This window comes from Callorhinus ursinus, unplaced genomic scaffold (assembly GCF_003265705.2).
Source record: "Callorhinus ursinus isolate GAN/ISIS: 27379988/994484 unplaced genomic scaffold, GSC_fseal_2.0 scaffold69, whole genome shotgun sequence".
NCBI lineage: Eukaryota > Metazoa > Chordata > Mammalia > Carnivora > Otariidae > Callorhinus > Callorhinus ursinus.
Genome location: NW_027397131.1, coordinates 3085560 through 3108416, shown reverse-complemented (window position 1 = coordinate 3108416; position 22857 = coordinate 3085560). Strand labels below are relative to the sequence as shown.

At 40.3% G+C, this 22857-nt stretch overlaps 1 protein-coding gene across 2 annotated transcripts in view; it reads right to left on the bottom strand.

Moving 5' to 3' along the window:
- Positions 1-8205, bottom strand: part of TMEM26 (transmembrane protein 26) — a 49297-nt gene extending 41092 nt beyond the window's left edge. The window contains exons 1-3 of one of the 2 annotated variants that reach the window (XM_073886200.1): positions 8168-8205; positions 7168-7285; positions 6462-7083 (exon numbers count right to left, since the gene is read on the bottom strand). In XM_073886200.1, the coding sequence (XP_073742301.1) occupies positions 6462-6652 (191 nt within the window). In that variant the 5' untranslated portion in view covers positions 6653-7083; positions 7168-7285; positions 8168-8205. Of the gene's footprint in view, positions 1-6461; positions 7286-8167 lie in introns of both variants that reach the window. The other variant, XM_025850266.2, reaches the window with a different exon arrangement.
- Positions 8206-22857: the final 14652 nt, after the last annotated feature.

The window sequence follows — 22857 nt, the reverse complement described above, 5'->3', positions numbered from 1 at the left end:
GGTTTTCTTTAACAAAATAACTAATATTCCCTAGATCTAACTCTCCTGACACCAGTACTCCAGAGAAACTTCTGGAGTAATGAGGGACATGCACCTGGGGAGAAGAAACCTTGAGGGAAAGGTGAATTTTCCATTGTTGGAAAAGAAGTTAAACTATTCAGATTTGTCCTGATGCTGTATGCAAATAATGGCACTGCATGAGAAGGAGAAATGCATGAAATTCAGAAGGAAGGATATATTTATACTGGCTCATGGGAGCTGCCCACACCAATTTGCACTTTGTTTTTCTCCCGGTCAAGTACAAGAAGTTACAAAATATTAGAACCTTAATTTTTAGTTCTAAATGTCTCTGTTGAACATACTCTTGGAAAAAGCATGGAAATCACTTTAATGGTTCAGTTTCCTGGGGGTCCCATTCTAAATACACACATAATTATTGCTTTGATCCCAAGTCTGTTGTGAAATAAAAGAAGAAAATATGACTTTTTCTTAGGAGTGAAGCACAGTACTAATTCAAGTTAAGATAAGACTCTTCTTCTTAAACCATGACTCAGATAACTAAAAACAAAGTCATTAACTAATAACATTCAATGTGTGCTTCCAAAAAAGATGCAAACCTCAGTCATCCTTGTGCATTGAGTTCAAGGCTCAGGATGTAAAACCCATACACACAAACAACATGTGAAGACAATGAATATTATAAAACTCTGGATACACACTGCAGACAGGGCTGATAAATCCAATGCATAGTGGAAAGTGTTCCTAAAATAACTTAAAAGCTAAACAGAGATTTCAAGAAATCTGGATAGCAAGTGTGAACAATGAGAGAAATAGTCTATCTGCTGGGAGAATTTCCATTGCCCAAGTTGGTCATATGGAAATCATAGGGTCTCCTTCTAAATCCCTCCATTTCATCCTCCCTGACATCCAAAAAGATAAGCAGGAGAAGAGTGCTTTTATTTCCCAACTTTCTCACTGGCATTTTCATAAACAATTTTGATGAAGGAAGATACATATTGTCAAACACTACAGAATGACAAAGATTCTCCTACACTACCCAAGACTTGTTCAAGGTTAGGCTTCATACAGTTTCTGTCAAGTCTAGGTTTCCACTTCTGCTATTGTACCTTCTAAATACAATTGAGTATTCAAAACAGATTTCATTGAGTTGTTTTTTTTGTTTTTTGTTTTTTGTTTTTTTTTTTACAAAATTGGCTTAAATTTGAAATCAGTTTAGGATAGAATCTCCTCTGATTCCTAATTTGTCTTTCCTGTTTTTAGTTGGGAGCCACCCAGACATTGCCTAACACATGGTGTTTCAAATGAGATACAGTAACAATATAAAATTTAGAGGGAATTTTTCACTTGGAGCAAGGACATGGGGAAGAGTAGATATCAGGAAGAAGAGGAAAGAAAGGCAGTTTTATCTGTCTTCTGGGGGGTATGTCAGAAATGTCCCAGGGCACACTTGGCCCTTCTCTCTCTCTTTTTTCATCACCCTGGCTCTTCCCACACTGGCTCCTTCTCCTTTCTAAATAGATTCAGCTCAGATGTCCCCTCCCCAGCGAGGCCTCTCTGACCACCCAGTGGAGTCTTCTCCCTGCTCCTTCATCCCTCTGTAACTGCTACCGCTGAGTCCTCCGGAGTTCAGATCACTCATTTGTTACTTATTAGCTCACTTGTTTCTTACTGACTTCTTTATTTGCTGAGTCCCTGGACTAAAATGGGAGTTCCTTCAGGGCGGGATTTTACCTGTTTTATTCACCTCCATATTCTTGACACTCAAACAGTGTCTAATACCTATTAGCTGTTTCACATATGTTTGCTGAATGAAGACTGATAAGGCTGTGTGCTTCCTCTAAAGATACCTGCTCAAGGTTCCTACACTCACCTGCCTCAGGATGTCCTTTAACTACACGGCCTTTGCACTCCTGTCTCTTACTCATTTCTCCTGCTCCAGCTCAAATGCCATGATGGCCCTTCTCCCTACCCAACCCACCCCCGTACACTTCATCACATCCTTTCTCCTCTAAACTGTTGGACCCCTGATACCCCTCCTACTTCAGTTGACAGCTCATAGCTCTGTGCCTCAGTTTCCTCATCTAAAAATGGGGGAAAACAGAGAAACAGGAAATCATTGCAGCTGTTGTCAGGAACGCATGGAATAATCTGTGTAGGACACTTGGAAGAGCCTGGGCATCAGCAAATGCTAAATATTCATAATTATTCCCATATATTTGAACACTTAATCAGAATGCTACCTTTCATTTTAAAATCTCAAATATGCTTGTTGTCTGTTTCTTCTGCCTGTTCACACAGCGTCTAGCAGAGTATCACATGTACTTATTGGGTAATTCAACAAATAAACATTTGATTAAGCTCAATAAAGGAAAAAGGAAAGAGATATAATGAAGAAAGGTGACTAAGTAAGTGAGGTATTTTATTAGCTCAATTATATTTACCTTATATTCTTGAAATTCTGATGAGGAAAGCTCAGTGCTTCAAATTCAGTACTTTTGCCAATAAATTCAACTTAGATCTCTATTAATTCTCAGATACCACCTGCTTTCAAGTGAACAGTCCTCAAACTTGTCACAATCTTGGTCATTTTTCTAACACCTGAAGACTATTTTATCAGTATTGGCGAATAAGCAACAGAAACACTGTCTCGTGTTTGACTTTACCTAAATGGTAATTCATAGATCTATTGGATTGTTACCTGGACAAAAGAAAATAAAATCAAGAAACAATAAAGCAAGTGATACTCATCTCCATCTTATAGGAGTGTAAGTGAAATGTGCACGTGAAATTAATAAATACCAGGTAAAAAGGAGCCAATTCCACCAGCACACATTCATTGGGCTTAACAAGGGATGTGTCGTTGGCTTACCCTCTCTATCCTATAGGATTCCAACAAATTAAACTTCTCCAACTGCAAGTTATTAGTGTTGACGTAATGTTGCTGTCGCTGGACAGCTGAGCTCAGCAGCACTAGTTCTATGTTTCCTTTCCAAAGGAGAGCTAAAGAAACATTCCTTTGACAAGTGTAATATGTTTGCTATGTTTCAGGAAATTTTTTTCACATTTTCCTCTATAGGTCAATGTATCATTCCAATGTATCATTCCACTGATTTATGTGGGGCCAGGTGCAAATGTTGGTAAAAAGCACAATGTTCAAAGTAGACCAGAGTAGTCTAAAGGAGGTTCATGGATCTGATGTTCCTGAAAAGAAATTTTCACCTTCTGTGTGTACGGAGTTTGATCTACCATTCAGGCATTATTTCATTGGTTGATTGATTTAAAGTATGGGAAGGCTTCACCTTCTTCTTCTTCTTCTTAATTTGTAAATGGGTAATGTATTCAACTAATACAAAGGATAATTCTTAGACAAGTCCTTTAAAAAATTAGCCCATAATATACATAATTCTGTAACTTTATTCTCCTCACAACATATCACAGAGATCCTTTGAGGTCAATAGCTAAACTCTAGTGCATTATTTTTAATACCAACAAAATATATACAATATGGGTATATTATAATTTTTCAATCAGTCTATTGATGGATAATCAGATTGTTTTTAGCTTTATTTTTTACTTACAGGATGGAAATTAATATTTTTGTATGTATGCCTTTACATATGACCACCTTGGGTTCTATAGAGTAGTTCCCAAAATATAAGACCAATGGATCAAAAGACATATAATATATAGATCTGCATATAGCTCTGTTTATTGACATTCCTAGAGAGATGTCTAGATACTGTCATAATATTTACTTAGCTTTTTTTTTATTTCATCAGTCTTGATTTCCCAATGGAAACTGTTTTTTTTTAACACTCAAGAATAACAAAAATCATGCCTTGCCTTCCTCAGAAAACTTCAACCTAGAAATGAAATATGTCTGAAATCAAATACTTTTTAATTGTTACCATGTTATATCAGGGATAATTTTCTATATTTTTTCAGCATCCCATCTTCTGACTTTTTTCCCCCCTCAAACTTATGACAGAATAGTGTGTGAGTTTTGTCCACCACAAAAATGACCACATTTGCAGGCTCAGTAGAACAAAGCATTTAGTAATATCAGTAGAACAAAGCTTCATTAATCAGCTTTCTATTTAGATCATTTACAAAGACTCATTTGTTCCTGAAATTTTACAAGTCAAATCCACTATTTTCTTTGCTTATTTTCAAATATTAGTCTACGTATTGAGCCAGCACAATTTTTTCAATAAATGCTAAAATATACAGTACACATCATGGCCTGTTCTGAAATAAAGGTGAGAAATTTTTTTCTACTTTTTGATTCTGAGCCAATGGTTTATTGTCCAGTCCCTCAAGTAAAGTTGTTGGACTTGTATAGACAGAAAATGTGTCCAGTTGACACATAATATTTTTTAATAAGAAGAAAAAAAGAGAAAAAATCCTGGGATCTAAAAAAACAATTCTTTTTTAATTCATCAACCATGAAATATATTATTTCATTTAATTTGTAACAACGTATAAGTACTTATAGATGAGGAAACCAAGGGTCAGAGAGGTTAAGTAACTTGCTCAATGCCTCAGAGCAAATAAGTATTGCTCCATTGCTCCATTTTCCTTCTGATTTTGAGACCACACTCTACACACAAATACATCCTCAGTTCCCTATTTAACATTGATCACCCATTTTTGCCCCAATCTTTTATCTTCTCGTAGTTGTAAGTTGCATACCAGTTAGAACCAGCTGCCAATGATGGTATAGACATGAAGGTAAAGTTTCAACTGGCTACGGTATTTCTACATAACTGGAGGGGAATTTTGACTTAACATGAACGAGGACCTCTGGTCTACTCTTGGAACATGAGGGAGGATATTTTGGGGCCCAGTGGGTTGGTCCCCCTTTTAAGGTTGACCTCTCTCCCAGAAGCTGTGCTGGTTGGTGACAGGACTACCTTCCATGGAGCACTTTTCAGCCTCAGACCTCATGCTCCTGTTACTGAAGATATTTTCTACCCTAGCATCTTAAAGCTATTCCGTAAAAATTAAATAAATCTCATATGACCTGCTGGATGAACATTTTTCTCTCCTTCTGTTTCTTTAACCCTAAGGCTTATTGGGGAAGCTAATGCCATTTTTCTTTGAGGTTTTTAAAAGGCACATTGGAAAGTACTTCAAATCTTTACTGCTTAATAAGCTGATCATAGCGTGGGGGAGGAGCTATAATAGTCCCATCCTTACCGATTTACATTACGATTCTACCTGAATAATTTTTTCACTGATAATTCTAGTAATTTTTCAAGAGTGGAAAATTTAAGCAAGATTCACATCATCTTAAGGGACACAACAACACATTCTCACCCTTCGACTGTCATGAGATACACAGCCTTTTGCAGTTTAGTATGTAAAACTGTAGAGAGGGTTTTTTTTCCCCCTTAACATGGTGGCTTACTATAATGCCATTTTGTATGTAATTCTTTGACTTGACTAATGGTATTTCTTCTAGCATTAGGTATTTTTAAAAGTATTGACATATATGAAAATATTGCCTTACTTTTTTTTTTACTAATATATAGCATACATTTTATTGGATTTTTATATGACCATAGTTTTACTGTTTTTAAAAATTAATACAGGAAGAGGCCTAGCTTGGAGAAGTTGGATGAAAATCTACTGGGAGTGAAGGGATGGAGGTGGAAACTCTCCGTAAATGGCAAGAGAATCTTTTTCTCAACTCTTCTATTGTCACTCAAGTCTTTAGGGAGGAAATAAAATATCACACAGAACCTTTAAGTTCTTGCAGATTGAGGTTAAGTTTGAACCCTCCTTGCTGGTCCCTCCACCAGCGTGGCAACCCTTCTTTGACAAGATGAACTTCCATTAACCAAGCTCCGAAGGAACCCACCTGGGGCACCTGAAGCTGGTGCCATATGTCAGGGCGCCAGGCTGAAGGGAGTGGGGCGGCACAGAAGTGCTTCGAGGGGCTTCTCGCCCTGGGAGACTGTTCTATGCACACAAGCTCTTAACAGAAGTCGCTTGTACCCAGCGAAACGCATCCCCACACCTGCATGCACCGAATAACGAGCGCACACCCACACACCCCAAGTTCAGAAAGCAGAACACATGGACATCCCCCTGGCCCCGTGACTCCCCTGCTCTAGAGCACCTTCTGCAGAGCAGGCAAGCGCTGCCCTTCTTTATTCAAATCTTCCAAGTTGCTTGGACTGGGTGACACTGGGCCGCGACTGAGCCTTCCCTGTGTTGCCCCGGGAGAGGCAGCACCCTGAGGCACTCCGGCGTGTCCCAGAGATGCGCAAGCATCTCGCGCTCCTAGGAAGCTCCGGGCGAGGACAAAGAGGGTCCGGATCCGAGTAAAGAATAGGCGGACTGCGGGGGAGATGAGCTCTTGGGCTGCTGGCGAGTGCCATAGGGAAGAGTGCCCAGGGACTCCGCGCGCCCTCCCTTTCCCGGGGTGCGCTCACCATTTGTAGCCTCTCCCGCGCTTGAACTTGAGGGTGAGCCCAGTCTCCAGAAAGAGCAAGAGGTTGAGCAGCGCGAGCAGCCAGTACCGCGGTTCCTTCTTCACCTCGGTCACTCGCCAGATCCCAATCAGAGAGTGCAGCACGAACAGCAGCCGGGTGGCCAGGGCGTTGAGCAGGACCAGTCCCTCCATGCCGGCCCGCGCGCTCTGCCCGCCGCCCCCGCCCCCAGCCTCCCGCCTGCGCCCCGCGGGCCCCCTCGGGAGCCCCGGAGCCCGCCCGTGGGCGGGAGCGTGACAGCTCGAGACCCGCTGCTGCCGCCGTGCCTTCTCAGCCTCCCGAGCCCGGAGAACAGGAGACAGCGGCTCGCCCCTCCCCCAGACTTCCTGACAACTCTCCCAGAGGGGAGAATCTAAACCCAGCCTGTCTAGACTGCTGGGCTTTCCAGGGAGTCTGGGGCTGAGCCTCCGGGGGCTCCGGGGCGTTATTCCCCCGCGCTGCCCACTTCCCTCTCAATCCCGGGAGCCATCCCTGCAATCTACCCCATCCCACTCCCGCAGGGTGTCCTCCAAAACTTCCGGACTCCGAGGGATGGGGTGGAGTGAGGGTCGAGGTGCTACATAGCCTGAAAGGGGGGAGGAGGACGCATCTGTGGCATCTCCTCCCTGGCTTTTCCCCCCAAGTAGTTTAATTCACTCACACTTCTTACGGGAACAAGCTGTCATAGTGACTCTAAGCTGGAACGGAGGAGGGCCAAAGAATCCGCTGTCCAAGCAGTTTTAGAAACACTGTTCTTGCGCAGTTTGAAGAACGAAAACTTCACAGGACTAGAGGAAATCAGATGGGGGCTTTCTGAGAGCTGTCCCTGCGCCTCATTTAAGTGAGTGGGTAGCCCGGGTCGCTTCCACTCTTTGGTCATGGTGTTATCAAAGCAAAGGGATGTTCTTTATTATGTCGTCCCTACTCTCAACCCCCTCAACCCCCCACTAATTTCTTCTGAAAATTGGAGGGTAGCAAGGCAGGAAGGCAGAGGGGAGAGTGAGGGAGGAGGGAGAAGATAAAGCCAGGGGTTGGACTTGTGGGAGCAACTGGTGCAGCTGGGAACTGTACCCTTGAGGTCAATGACCAATGAATTCAACTCTCGTCTTTCCAGTATCCAAGGTGAAGAGGAAACTGAAGTCAGGGTTTCCCAAAACACCTTCATGATTTCTGTTTCCTTGTTTGGTTTCTTACTGCCTGTACCACCACTTATTTGACATTTTTCTTTAAACGAACTCAAATTTTTACTGAAATAATTTTTAAATGAAACTTTACATCACTTATAAAAGGAAAAACCAGTATAGTAGGTCATAGATGGAAGGTAATCACAAAAACAAAATAAAATGAAACTAAGTTATTGAAATCTCACTAGATATTAATTATTGCCTTCTAAGGCTCTGTACCTCAGCCCCCCTCTTTTTGGGGAGATAAAGAAATGCCAGTCATATTATTACCAAGCAGGGATATTCTCTTGACCACATTAGTAAAACAGAGAAAAACACAAAAGGAGTATCTTTCTTGGTTAGGTTTATTCAATTTATGGTCATCCCATACCTTTCTTAAAATTAGGTTGAAAACTCTGAATTATATGATTAATGTGTTCATGAGGTGAAAAAAATCCAGTTGCTTAGAAGCTCAGTTATTTCTGATACTGTTATCAGGAAGATTACCTTTTCCCTGTGGGTGTGCATTCTTCCATATCTTAAAGGAAACCCAGCAGTGATTTCCTGGGACGGCTTACCATAGTGCTTTTCATTGTGGGGTGATGGCATAGTGACCAGTGACCTCACACTATTCAGTGACCCACAAGAGCACAGTGCACCAATGCAGTGGGAGGCAGGGTTGTGTGGACATGGGAGCCTAGAGCCAGGCCAGCTGGCTGCCTTGGAGTCTTGGCTCAGCCAATTGGTAGTGCTATAAATTTTGTACCTCAGTTTCCTCATCTGTATATGGGGTACTAAGCCTATTAACTCACAGGGCCATTGTGAAGATCAAATGAGTTAATCCATATAAAGCACCTGGCAGGTAATAAGTACTTGGTAAACACTGGTGATTATTGCCTGGACCAAGAAAGTTAGTTCTGGGGAACCACTCTTTGATGATCCAAAACAAGAAATACTAGGAATGGAGCAGACAAACATAACACTCATAAGACCTGTCAAACCCTCTGGCTGAACACTACCAGGAACACATCTGTTGCTGAACAAGTTGGGTTTACTCATCTTTTAGGGAGAAAGAGCACATTCCAGGGAGAACTGTGGGCATCTCAGGAAGAAGGCATAAATTAGAAGGATTAGAGAGGACTTACTAGAAAGGATATGGGCTTGTGTTAAGGTGATTTAAGGTGGGCTAAGAAAGTGGGGCTTCACTTTAATTGGATGCTCTCAGGAAGTGGGGTTAATTCTGTGATGCGGTGTCTTAATAAAGCTTATTTAGATAGGAGACTATTAGGGCAGTTAGGGCAATGTTCATGTTTTGTCTGAGTTCAGACATAGTTACAGAGTGATCCTGTATTTTTTTTTAAAGATTTTATTTATTTATTTGAGAGAGAGAATGAGATAGAGAGAGAGAGCATGAGGGGGGGAGGGTCAGAGGGAGAAGCAGACTCCCTGCTGAGCAGGGACCCCGACGTGGGACTCGATCCTGGGACTCCAGGATCATGACCTGAGCCGAAGGCAGTCGCTTAACCAACTGAGCCACCCAGGTGCCAGAGAGTGATCCTGTTTTTGTCTTGATCCATCAGGCTCACAGAATGGCTTTGCTTGATGTTCGTTCTCTGTGAAAGTTTTGCATTCAACAGAAGAATGGCAAGGCCTGGCTGCGGGGCAGACCAGTTGCCTGGTGTCAGGGCTTGCTTCCCTCTTTCTCAGGCTTCCTAGGAAGGGCTCCAGGAGAAGGGCTTAACAAGAAAGGAAGGAGGTCAGTCTACAGCTTCCAAACATCTTTGTTCCTCTCTGTTTTGAAGGTTTAGGTTTAGTATAGTTTCCATTACCTCTGGGTCTGAAAAACAAAATCGTCATTAAATAGAACTTTAAGGTTATTTAAAAAAAAAAAAATTCTCCTAAGCTCATTTTAGAAGACTGGAGGTTAGGGTGCCTGGGTGGCTCAGTCAGCTGAGCATCCAACTCTTGGTTTCGGCTCAGGTCATGATCTCAGGGTCGTGAGATTGAGCCCTGCTTCAGGTTCTACACTCAGCGCATAGTGGGCTTAAGATCTTCTCTCTCCCTCTGTCCCTCCCACCCCTGCTCATGTGCTCTCTCTCTAAAATAAATATATCTATATAAAAAAAAGACTGGAGGCTTCGAGAACTACCTTGAGATCTCCAATCCAATAGAGCAGCAAGCTTTAAAAAGAAAAAAACTAAGCAGCTTTTTTTTTAAACTACTCTTCTTAAAAAAGCAATTTCAGCCTCATGCACCCAGTTCTTGTGGTATAGGGTGGGGTTGCACAAAGTGGAGCTCACCCTATTGTCCCAGGGGACAGCAGTCACCATGCCTCTCTTGCCTTTTGAATGCCAAGTGAAATTGTTGTCAGGCCTTTCAATTAGAGTGATTTGGGTTGCATGGAAGAGTCTGTCTCAAGCTAATTCAAGTAAAAGGAGTAGTTATTGGAAAGGTACGTATGGTCTTACAAGGAGATGGGACCCCTTGGAAATCAAGCACAGAACATACAGTAGAGCCTTGGGCAACTGGAATTGTAGGACAGCTGTGGACTTGAGCGGGATCGCCTGGTTGCAGTTTGTAGGGATCTCACAGTTGCAGTTTGTAGACCTTTTCACAGCAGCTCTCTAACCCTGTCCACTTCCAGGCAAATCTTTCCACGTTCTGAGTTCAAATTCCTGAGAAAAGGAATTCACTGAACTTTTTCAACTCTAGTTACCAGATCACACCATGGACCAGTGAGTAGGCTATTGAAAGAGTGTAATCCAGTCATTTGCCATCCCCAAGTAAAGACCAACATTGATGCTGCTTTCATCATCTTTCAACATCGCATTTTGGGTAGGGCAGTTTGAGCAGGGCAGGAAGGGTCACAGTAGGCACATTGACTGATGCATCTAGGACCATGCACCCCTCAGCTGATATGCACACATCTTATGCCTATAGTGCTAGAGATGTCCCTGTCTGAAACTACTTAAACATTGTACATGCAATTATGGGCTCACCTATGGCCTCCCAACAGCAATGCAATCCAAAATCACATCTGCATCCCGAGGCCACCAAAGCTGCAGTGGATCTCAAAAGCCACAGCTTCCTAGTAATTTTCATTCCTCCTTTAGTTCCATTTTGATCCTATTCAGACATCATTCTTTTAAATTATTTATTTATTTATTATTTATTTGAGAGCGAGAGAGAGAGTGTGTGTGTGTGTGTGTGCACAAGTGGGGGAGGGTCTGAGTGCAGAGCCCAGCATGGGACTCTATCGCATGACCCTGAGATCATGACCTGAGCCAAAACCAAGAGTTAGAAGCTCAGCTGACTGAGCCACCCTGGCGCCTCCAGACATCATACTTACACATACATACACATACATATATATATGTGTGTGTGTGTGTGTGTGTGTATAATATGATGTATGGTAAAAATCATACACTATAGGAAAGTATACTTCTACTTCCCAGAGAAATTATTCATAATTAACATTTGTATTTATTCCAGTAGTTAAAATTATATTTTTAAAAATATACCTTACATTTCTCCATTTCTTAATTTGCCAACTTATAAAATTGTTGACTTCTTGGTTTCAAAGCTGGGGAGTCCCATACTTCCACAGTATTTTCTTTCTTCTGCACTCCACCTCTACTACCCAAATTTTGTTAATGATGATGTTGTTTATAACAATAACATTCTGTTCTCTACGTATAATTAAGCATACTATGCTGATGCTAAAAATTGAAAATCAACAAAAAATATTTAAAATATGTAATTATTATTCAGTGTATTTTTCATATGCAATGTATGTTTCCCCTGAACTTTGAAGACATCCATTATCTTCTGGAATCCAGTTTTACTGATAGGAAGTCTCATGACATCTCATTGTCTTCTCTTTATAGATAAGTACTTTTTTAACCTCTGGACTTTTTAAGGATATTTTCAAACCTTGGAAGGCTTATCATTTGACTATGCATAGATATTGGACTTTTTCCATATACTCTATCCCAACAGTAGTCATGTGTCTTTATGTGGGGAAGTTAAATCTTCTGTTATTTACTTGACAATTTCTTCTCTATTGTTTCTGTTTTCTCCTTCTGGAATGCTTTATATTCTCCATCTTTGTCTTTTTGATCTATGTTCTAGTAGAGTTTCCTAACCTTATCTTCTTGATGTCTAACTTAACCTTCAGATGATTTTATTTTATTGTTTAACTCTATCAATGATTCTTTTGGCCAATTTATTTTGTAACAAGCCTTTCTTATTAATTGATTAATTAATTGGTATCTCATGTTTTTTCATTGCAGTTTGTTCTTATTTGATGGATGCAATAGCTTTTAAAATTCCTCTAAGAATATTACTTGTAACTTTTAATTTTGTCTTTCTTGAATTATTTTTGCTTTTACTTTATCAATTGCTCAGTTTATTCCATTCTTTCACTTTCAGGGTTTTATAATCTGGTGATCCTCAAATAATCAAATGATCCCTTGTTATCCATTTATATTTGCAAATCATGAACGAGGATGGCCAGAAGAACATATTTGTTATAGGTGTTCTGAGTTGCTGTCTACTGAATGGGAGCATTGGTTATGGTGCTAAAGACTAGGGCAGGGTACTCTTGTCAGGTCAGCTTCCCTTTGGGATTCAGTTAGGGGAAACAAGCTGTGGTGTCAAGGTAAGGAAGGTTCCTCCGACAGCTGGTGATTAGTGCACTTCATTCTGTCCTTGGTAGAGCTTCCTTGATTTATCTTCTCTACTTCATCCCACAGCCCTGGCTGTTGTGCATATCCATATCCAGCCCCCCTCCCCCAGGGATGCTCTGATTCTCTTTATACTTTTACTAGGAGTTTCACCCCACGCCCATCTGTCTCTAAACAACAGCTCTCAGATTTAGCTGGAAGTCATTGATAACTCTGAGTAAGGAAGCAAAGAAGATCTTCAAGCATTTCTGCTGTGCCAAATACAATTATTTCACAGATACCTTGAGCACGACTTTTCTTTGCTCTTGCTGGTATGATTTCAGCTTCTTGGGGGCTCTCACAGAAGAACCATGCTCACCTCTGCAAGCTTAGGCTATTTTCTTCTGCTCTGGTTTCACCATGGACCCCAGGCCTGTCTGTCCAATGCTATATTCCTGGAAGTCCTCAACATTTCAGGTCCACCCCTTCATACTTCCTAGTACTGGTTTTGTTGTATACTCTTTGGCTTTAAAAATTATTTTTATCATTTCAAAGGTGAAGTCTTAGTTTCTAGGCCAAAATTTGAATCAGAAAACTCACAGATTTCTTTGCTGTTGTGAAACGTGGATTAAATAGGATCAGCAACTGCAACTGTTGCACATTATATATGATAGTGGGGGAAAGCAGCAATTAAGTTAACGATGACAATAATGTTTACTCTTCTTTTAAAAAAGTAAGTAAATTTCAGTGGAGTGATCAATTTTCAGACACTCCCAAAGCTAGCAAGGAAGAGAAATCTAAAGTACAGGTAAAGGACCTGGAGAGAGGTTGCCTTCTTCAAATTGCCTTCTTGGGCCCTGGCTTCACTTCCCAAATGATGTGACTGTAGATCGCAAATTCCTTAATCTCCTTGAGCCTTGGTTTCTCATCTTTAAGGTAAGAATGATAGTATCTTTGTGTCTATTGTAAGGATTAAATTGGTTGATATTTCAAAAGTGCTTATAAAAATGCCTGAAATATAGCAGGCACTCAGTAAATATTTGTTGTATAAATAACTGAAGATATGAGTGAGGGTTGAATGAATAACTTCTGAAAACAGAAATGTGTTATTCCCCAGCTGGTACCACAGCTGAGTCTTCTTCTAAGGCCAGCTGCTTGTAAATAATAGGGGAAGTTATAAAGCCAGTAAATGTCATTGGTCTGAGCTCAAGGCCTCAATCCCGGAGGAGATCTTGAAGAGATCACAGATAAGTAGAGACATTGTTGGTGGTGATGATAAGCAAGTTTAACAACGCTGGTGGTTTTACTACCCTGAATAGTGTGAGACTTATCTCCCAAGAGTGCTGAGTAGTTTTGAGTAGTTAGGATTTTGACTTTGGAGTCATATGACTTGGGTTTGAATCACAGCTCCTGTTATGGACTGAATTATGTTCCCCCCAAACCCACACGTTAAATCCTAACTTCTAGTGCCTCAGAATGTAACCAGATTTTAAGATAAGGTCTTTAAAGAAGCGATTAAATAAAAATGCAGCCATTAGGCTGGGTCTTAATCCAGTTTGACTAGTGTCTTTCTAAAAAGAAGAAATTCGGGCACACAGAGAGACATCAGGGATGCACAAGCACAGAAGAGACACATGAAGACACAGCAAGAAGGGCACCATCTGCAAGACAAGGAAGGAAGCTTCAGATAAACCAAACCTGCCAACACCTTGGTCTTGGGCTTTCTGTGATCCAGGCTGTGAGAAAGTAAATGTCTATCGCTTCAGCCACCCCATCTGTGCTGTTTGTTGCAGTAGCCCGAGCAAACTAAATGCTTCAAGCATATGATCTCAGTAAATGTGGGTAGGTTTCTCTCTCTCTCGGAGCCTCAGTTAACTCATTGGCAGAATGAGAATATTAGCAAGACTTAATCCACAGATTTTGAGGATAAAATGAGATTCACACTTAGCACAGAGCCTGCCTCATGGTAAGAGCTAAATATGTTAGCTATTATTATTATTATTGCTATAGTTATAAACAGTGATAATTACTATTGTTGTTATTAGTATCTTCAGAGGGTACAGTTATCAGGTGCCCTCCCTATATGGTTGGGAAGTGAGTGACATGGTTATACACCCAAAATGTTGCATCTTTTTTTGTAATTACAAGCCTATTTTACAGATGAGAAAACAACCTTCTTTTGAATGATATTTGGGGTCTGGTAAGAAGGCCTGAATATTTAAATAAAGTATGACTATAAAAAACAAAATAATCAGTTTGACAAAGAAGGTTTATCCCAAACAGGAATTTAAATCATGATGCTTAGTTCATGTAGTTTGTGTACACAGTTGGTTAAATGGATATTTTGATCCATTTCGAATTTGTTCGAAGAAGCCTAGGGTTATAGCTTAGTTTGAAGATACTACATATTATTTAATCATGAAAATTCTTTTTTTTGATGTGTAGTTGACATACAATATTATATTAGTTTTAGGTGTGCAACATAGTGGTTCAACAATTATATACATTACTTGGTGCTCACCATGATCGGTGTAGTCCCCATCTGTCACCATACAGTTATTACAATATTATTGATAATTTTCCCTAAGCTGTAGTTTCCATTCCAATGACTTATTTATTTTATAACTGGAATTTTGTTCCTCTTTATCCACTTTACCTATTTCACCCATCCCTCTATACTGCTCCCTCTGGCAGGCACTAGTTTTTTCTCTTTAATGGTGAGTCTATTTCTACTTTTTGTGTTGGTTCATTTGTTTTGTTTCTTAGATTCTACATGTAAGTGAAATCATATGGTATTTTTTTCCCTGTCTGATTTATTTCACTTAGCATAATATCTTGTAGATCCATCCATGTTGTTGTGAATGGCAAAAATTTCATTTCTTTTTTACGGCTGAGTAATATTCCTTTGTGTTGATATACCACATCTTTTTATGCATTTACCTATTGGTGGACAGTTAGGTTGCTTCCATATTTTAGCTATTGTAAATAATGTTGCTATAAACATAGAGGAGCATATATCTTCTTGATTTACTGTTTTTGTTTTCTTTGGTAAATACCCAGAAGTGGAATTACTGGGTCATACTAATCATGAAAATTCTTTTTTTTTTTTTAAAGATTTTATTTATTTATTTGACAGAGAGACACACAGCAAGAGAGGGAACATAGGCAGGGGGAGTGGGAGAGGGAGATTCCCGCTGAGTGGGGAGCCCAATGCGGGACTCGATCCCAGGACCCTGGCTGGGATCATGACCTGAGCTGAAGGCAGACGCTTAACGACTGAGCCACCCAGGCGCCCCAATCATGAAAATTCTTAACCACAGGAGCACTGAAATGAATTTACCCTGGAAAGCATTGTAAGAAGTTGCTTCCTATAAATGCTTCTTTTAGGTATGATTTAGAAGTGGTCATGGTGCTAAGAAGACATTAGTGGGGTAGTAGTCATAATGCCTTAGTTCTAGCTCTGTTTCAGGATCTTCCTTTATAAAATGGAGCCTAAGGGGCCAGCCTTGTACACTCCATGATCCTTAAAAGAATCACATGAAAATGCTCTGTGAAAATACATCGAGGTCAATGTTAACATACTAGTGCTGAGTCATGTCCATAGTATGTACCCTTGATATGATGTGATGAGAATGGTATTTTATCTCTGTGGTCTTCCTCCCCCAAACCTATAACCCGAATCTAACCATGAGACAAACCTAAATCAAGGGACATTCTACAGGATACCCTAACAGTACCTCTCAAAACTCTCAAGGTTACAAAAAACAAGCAAAAGACTAAGAAACTCTCACAGACCAGAGGAAATTAAGCAGACACAGATTAAGTGTATTGTGGTATCTTGGATGGGATCCTGGAACACAAAAAGGATATTAGCAGGAAAATGAGTGAAATCTAAATAAGATCTACAGCCGTTGGTAGTAATACACTGATGTTGTGTCTACAGTTGTGACTGATGTAATGTAGTGATGTGAGAAGAAGGAAAACTGGGTGGAGCATTAGGGGAACTCTTTGAATTATCTTTACAAATTTTATGTAAATCTAAAACTGTGATAAAATTTAAAAAGTTTATTTTAAAATGCATATAATATTTTATTTGGTTATTTCATTTTACTTGAAAGTAGCTTAAAAATTCAAACACTCACTTTAAAAATGTCTGAGAAAGGAATTATGTGATATTGTGAGAATACTTGTAGAATAGCAGAGTCAATTATTCATTTGCTGTCTCCCATGAATAGAGTCTTTGCTTTATTATCATAGTAATCCACAAAATTATCTCAGTGCTGAGGAGACCACAGAGTTTATCATCCTCCTCACTTTGCAAATTGAGGCCCTGGATGGGCAGGTGACTTGTCCAAAGTCACAATTCATTTAGTTTTTGGCAGTGCTAAGAATGTGAAAGAAAAGATTTTTTTTTAAATTGCATGTAGAGTACTAAAAAAGTACAGATATATATGTTTGTGGTTGTGCAGAAATATGTACATACACATAATATGTATTATATATTGCATTATGTATATAATCTTTCTTTTTAACAGAAGTAAGATGTAAATGCATAATACAGTTTCCTTAGTGGGTCTGTTAGTCTGCTGGGTTTGTTTGGGTTTTTTTTGGTCTAGACCAAGAAGGAAATACATCCAGCTCAGTTAAGGAAGGAAGTTTGAGAACAAAAACAAATAAAACTGTGTCCCTTTCGTGTGACAGGCCTGTATGAGGTATTGAGGATTTAAAGGGGTGCAGATCTGGTCTCTAATCTTGAGGACCTCACAGCCTGGTCTAAGAAGCAAACACCCAAGCAGCTTTCCACTAGAACCTCCCAAGCACAGGGACAGACAAAAGCACTGAGAAAACTCTGAGGAGAGGCATCTGACCCAACTACAGGATCAGCTTTAAAGAACACTCATGGAAGAGTGACCACCGGAGATGTCTCAAAAGATGAGTGAAGAGTTGGCCAAATGAAGAGAGAGCAGGAAGGGATTCCAGGCAGAAGGGACTTGTCCTTTGAGATTGCAAGGAAGGAAGGAAGGATGTGAGTTTAGATAAAGCAGGAGCTGAAGGGCTACTGGAAGTCGGCTGAGATGAGGCCTGAGGATACCAATCATCACAGTGAAGTAGGATATGAGGCCATGTGCTGATAGTGAGGGGTGGACATTGGGTGGGCAACTTGGTGAGACAGGTAAAGATTTGGAGCTGTGTCTGAGGGAAAAGAGTAAAATGTAAGCAAAGGTAAATGAAGGGCTAATGAACAATTCTGAGCTGGCATTAGTACAAACATATGGGAATATGGAATTTCCTCTGGCAGCGTTCAGCTGTCCAAGTGTAGAGAAAGTACAGAGGAAGTGGACTGTAGCATTCATTTTGGGTTCACTATTCCCAGGCAGGGCTGGCAGAGTATAGGGATCTAAGGGAACCAAGAATGGCTGATATCATCTGTTCAGACATCAGCTATAAAGCCCAGGGTGGGCGGGGTAAAAAGGGAAATTAAGGAAGTCAACAGACTAGAAGAAAATCCAGGTAGCAGGACATATGATGTCTCTATAGGGATAAGGGAAAGTAAAAATCTCTTAAAACTAAATGGTAGAAGACTAATCCACATGTGGAGTTCCTGAGGTAAATCAATCGAGATGCCCAGATGGCTGAGAGAGGCAACGGACATTCAACCCAGGTGACACTGACTTCAACAGAGGATGACACTTACAGATGGTAAGAACTCGGTAGGGTGCCAGGAGAATGTATCCCGGGTGTTGCGGTTGTCAGGGCTGCAGAACGGCAAAGCAGTAAGGGATGGGAACGCACCAAGGAGAGGACATGGGTAGAAATGCCTTCTGTTTAGGGACCAAGGATCACAGAAATGGGAGGAATGGCTAGAATAGATTGCTTCTAATACAGCCAGGAGGGAATCAGTTCATGTTGAAGGCATGGGCTTTGGGATCAGGCCAACCCACCTGTGTAAATACAAGCAAACCCATTAACTCCCTAAGCCTCCCTTTCCTTACTTGTAAGAGCTCTGCTCTAAGAGGCTGTCGTGGCCCTAAAGAAGTCCGTGTGCCCATACCTCAGTACATGGGAGATACATAATAACTGAGAGCCAGTGGGTTTTTTCTCCATTTGACTGTGCCTGGGAGTCCTGGGGGGCTGGCCTGAGTGAGGCCTGCACACAGTGGACAGAGAGCCCTAGCTGCTCCCCTTGTCTCAGGCAGGCAGAGTAGCAGTGACAGTTTCTGATAGGACTGAAGGCTCTGCTTTTAAAACCAGTAGCAAGAAAGAGTTTAATATTGAAGTCTATTTTGAGATACAAAACATGGGAGAGGCCAACATCCCCAATCACTTCTGCAGATATGTGTTCTGAAACCAATTCCCATTGGGGTGCTGATTATTCTCCAAAGGGCTAATCTATTGTCCATAGGTAGGGAGGAGGCATAGACACAGCAGAAAATAAGGAGAGGGGAAAGAAGTTGAATTGAGGAAGGTGCAGGAACAAAGAGATGAGAAAAACCTGTAGAGAGGCAACACTGTCAAGTGAACTCAATCGAATTCCATAGCTCTGGGCTCAGGTTGTGTTTATAATGAAAGGGCCATTCACAAGATCCATGGGGTCTTTTATTCTCATTATATACAACATGTTGGTTATATTTATAAAATAGAATCATAACTACATCTGGAAACTTTACACAGAAATTAAGGTTGACGTATGTGCCAGATTGATTTATATTCCCTGATAAGATGGTAAAGTAAAGATTTATTTTACTTTGCACTCTTACAGCTTGGATTATTATTCATACTTTATTTTGCAAATTGGTGGTAACCCAACTGCAGCCAAATCAAGACTTCACATGCCAAGTTTTGGTCTGAAAAACTTTTTGCATCCAATATATATTTGGCCACAAAAATAAGGAGATCAAATAATAGAAGAGAAAAGAAAGTGCTTTAAGTACTCTGGAGGTCAAAAACATGTGAATGGGGTTCTCATGGAGTGTGGCTAGCTAACATCTGGTAATCACTAACGCATTTCACTGTCCATTTGTAAGTTTCCCCCCAATGTTTAAGATCAATAGCTATACAGGAATGTAGTGACTTGCACAAAGAATAAAATTTATAGATATCAAGGACAAAGCCAGAAAATTACTCTGTTCTTGGCATCCATCCTTCCTGGGCAAGGACTTCGCATTTTCTTTCTGTTGATGCTATGTTTAATAAAGCTATGTGATTGGTTAGATTTCGATTGAGCTGAACATGTTTTGTTTTGTTTCTTTTCTATGACTCAGTGACAAAAGAAACATAAAATCTTCTGCATACTTTAATCACAGACCTCAGGTTTCTTCTATGTAATCTGAAGAAGAACTGAGAAAATATCCCCAGAAGAACTCGTTGTACCTATGGGGGTGGGGGAGGGTAAGAAAGGGATGGTGAGGAAGGTGGATAATTTAGCTTATTTTCTTCTTTTGGCATGCAATCTGTTTGATTTCTTGCTCCCTTTCGAATAACTCTCTTCTGCAAAGACAACTCCCATTTGTAAGGAAATTTGCAGATAAGAGCAGACATGTCTGTATTTCTGACCACAAGGGTTAAAATTGCTGAGCGATATGTGGCAAAGCAGATGAAGAAGTTATGATTCTCATTGCTAAATGCAGTCAGTAGCTGAGATTAGATATATGTTCTCCACCTCATCCACAGATCCATATTGCCTTACATAAATTAACAGTAATCTACACGTTCCTTTGACAGAACAGGCTGGCCCACAGAATTGATGGATTAGTAACTAACTCAGAGATGACAACAAGGTATCAACTTGTGTGCCTACTCAGGTCCACTGGTAGAGGTTGCCAGGAATAGGAGGCATTAGAAGAATCCTAAAGCTCTTCAGAAAACTCCTGAGAAAGTGCCTAGTTGGTAGGTTTTGGATGTCTGCCAGGGGAGTGGGCAGAGAGAGTAGCAGCCCACAAGCTACCTAGTTACTGTCCCTGGCTTCACCAAGAGAGTTTGTCATAATAAGATCTGTTTCCCAAGGTTGGGAATTTTTATTTTAAGATCAACCCACAGTAACAAATGCATATGTATATTATGTAGTAATAGTAATAAATCCAATCATATGATGATACTTTCCATCTTCAAAAGAACTTTCACATGTATCATCTCATGAGATTCTAAAGTGATTTCATGAGATAGAAAGGGGATGTATTTGTATTCCCATTTCCAAATGAGGAACTTCAGAAAAGATAAACAATTCATGCTAGGGTCATACAGCTGGTAAGTTAGAGAATTTAGGAAATATTTTGTAGTCATTTGAATATTTTGCAATCACTCAAATTTCTGACTCAAATTAGAAGTCAGAAAACTATAGGATTTTCTGATTCCTAAATTGTGCAACAACAAACTGTAAAGTTGACTACATAGGAGACATTTACAATAAATATGTGTGTACGTGATTAAGTGATAAGTCAGAGATAGCTGACCTTTGAAAGGTATGGATGATTGTATTGGTCAAGTCCAGAAAAAATATATAAAGAGATTTACTATAAACAATTGGTCCATGAAATTATGGTAAGACAAAAATCTGTAGAGTCCATGTCCCAGTTGGAGTCTGAAGAATGGCGGGCTGCTATAGAACCAGGAAGAACAGATGTCCCTGTTTGAAGGCCATGAAGCAAGAGAATTCACTCTTACTTGGGGGAGGGCCAGCCTTTTGTTCTATGCAGGCCTTCAACTGATTGGATAAGGTTCATCCATGTTATGGAGAGCAATCTGCTTTACTCAGTCTACCAATTTAAATGTTAATCTCATTCAAAAATACCCTTACAGAAAAACCCAGAATAATGTTTGACTGAATATCTGAGCCCATTCAAGTGGACACATAAAATTGATCATCACCAGTCTACCCCTTGTCAACTTGTCACCCATACACTTCTCCTTAAACCGTACTTAATCTCAAAATAAAGCAAATAGCAAGATCACCAACATGATACAACTATCCTGTGTACAATCAAAATACACTGACCCTTTTCCCAGAAGAGGCAACAAAGCCCTTGAGTGATATTTACTCTTCTCTTTGATATCTCATAATTTAAGTACTATGAGAGTGAGATGTTATGGACTGAATTGTGTCCCCTCTCAAAATTCCTGTATTGAAATCTTGATCGTCAATGTGACTGTACTTAGAGATAAGGCTTTTAAGGAGATAATTTGAGTTAAATGAAGTCATAATGGTGGGACTCTAATCTGATAGGACTGTTGGATAGACACCAGATCTCTCTCTCTCTCAATCTGCACGTGCACAGAGGAAAGATCATGTAAGCACACAGCAAGAAGGTGGCCATTTGCAAGCAAGGAAGAGAGGCCTCATAAAAAATCAACCCTGTGGGCTCCTTGTTCTTGGACTTTCAGCCTCCAGAACTGTGAGAAAATAAATCTCTGCTGTGTAAGCCGCCCAGTGTGTAGTATCTTGTCATGGCAGCCCCTCCTGACTAATACGATGACCAAAGCCCTACCTGAGATATTTGTTCCCATCACAGAAGAGGGAAGTTATTTGAAGTACATCAGTCCAACAATTGTCTGCATGTGCTGAACCATTCCATTAAACTTCCAGGTGGGCATAAACCCTAAATTAAGCTTTTTTATAAAGTATCTCTGAAGACATCCTTTCCTGGTATTTTGAGAGTTGGATTATACCTTGTAAACTGCTAATCTTTCCATGTTTTCTCAAAAGCAGCATGGCAAAGTTTCCAATAGTAAGGGGATGACTGGCAAAGAGAGGAGACAGTCAATTCTATTGAGTGTTTGTCATACTCTGAGCCTTGTGGATACAATGGGGAAAAGATAAACATTATCTTTACCCTCAGGTACTCTTCTAGTGTAGAAGTGCCCTAGGCTCCAGGGTTGAGATAGAGTATTTCTTCCTCTGAATCTATAAGGTTGTCATTAAAAAAAATGATTTTAAAAAGTTATTTGGAGGGTCTAGCAGAAAGCCCAGCTATGCGTATAGGCTTAACTGGAGGTTATTCCTCCCTGGCTGGGGGAAGTGTTTGTTTTTTCATTTATTATCTTTGGCTATCAGCAGGAGTAGCACTTGCCTTAGTCTGGTCACCTTGACACCTTGTGCTACCAGCTGGGTTATAAAAAACTTGATTTAGGTCTGAAGAGTTTGTAGGTTTGCAGTCTGGGGTGTGTGTGTGTGTGTGTGTGTGTGTGTGTGTGTGTGTGTGTCTCGTGTTTTCAATTATACTTACAGAGCCAACTTCTAATTTGTTGCGAGGCCCATGTATATATGGAGGTGGTTTTCATTCTTTGGGCTACTTTTTTGACAAAGTTGAAGAGAGTTCTTGAAATATTTTCAATGTTAATATAACACCTTTAGGCAGTATGTCTTAAAGAAAAGCCAAACAAAGGCTGGTCTGTAACAACACTAGGTGTTTCAAATTTTCACTGTGCTGCAGTCATAGATTTTGGAGATGGCCTATGAAACTGTAAATAAAAGCAATACGATTTTTCTGTGAAACAATTTCTAAACTCTCCAATAGGTACAATGTGAGATTCATTTAA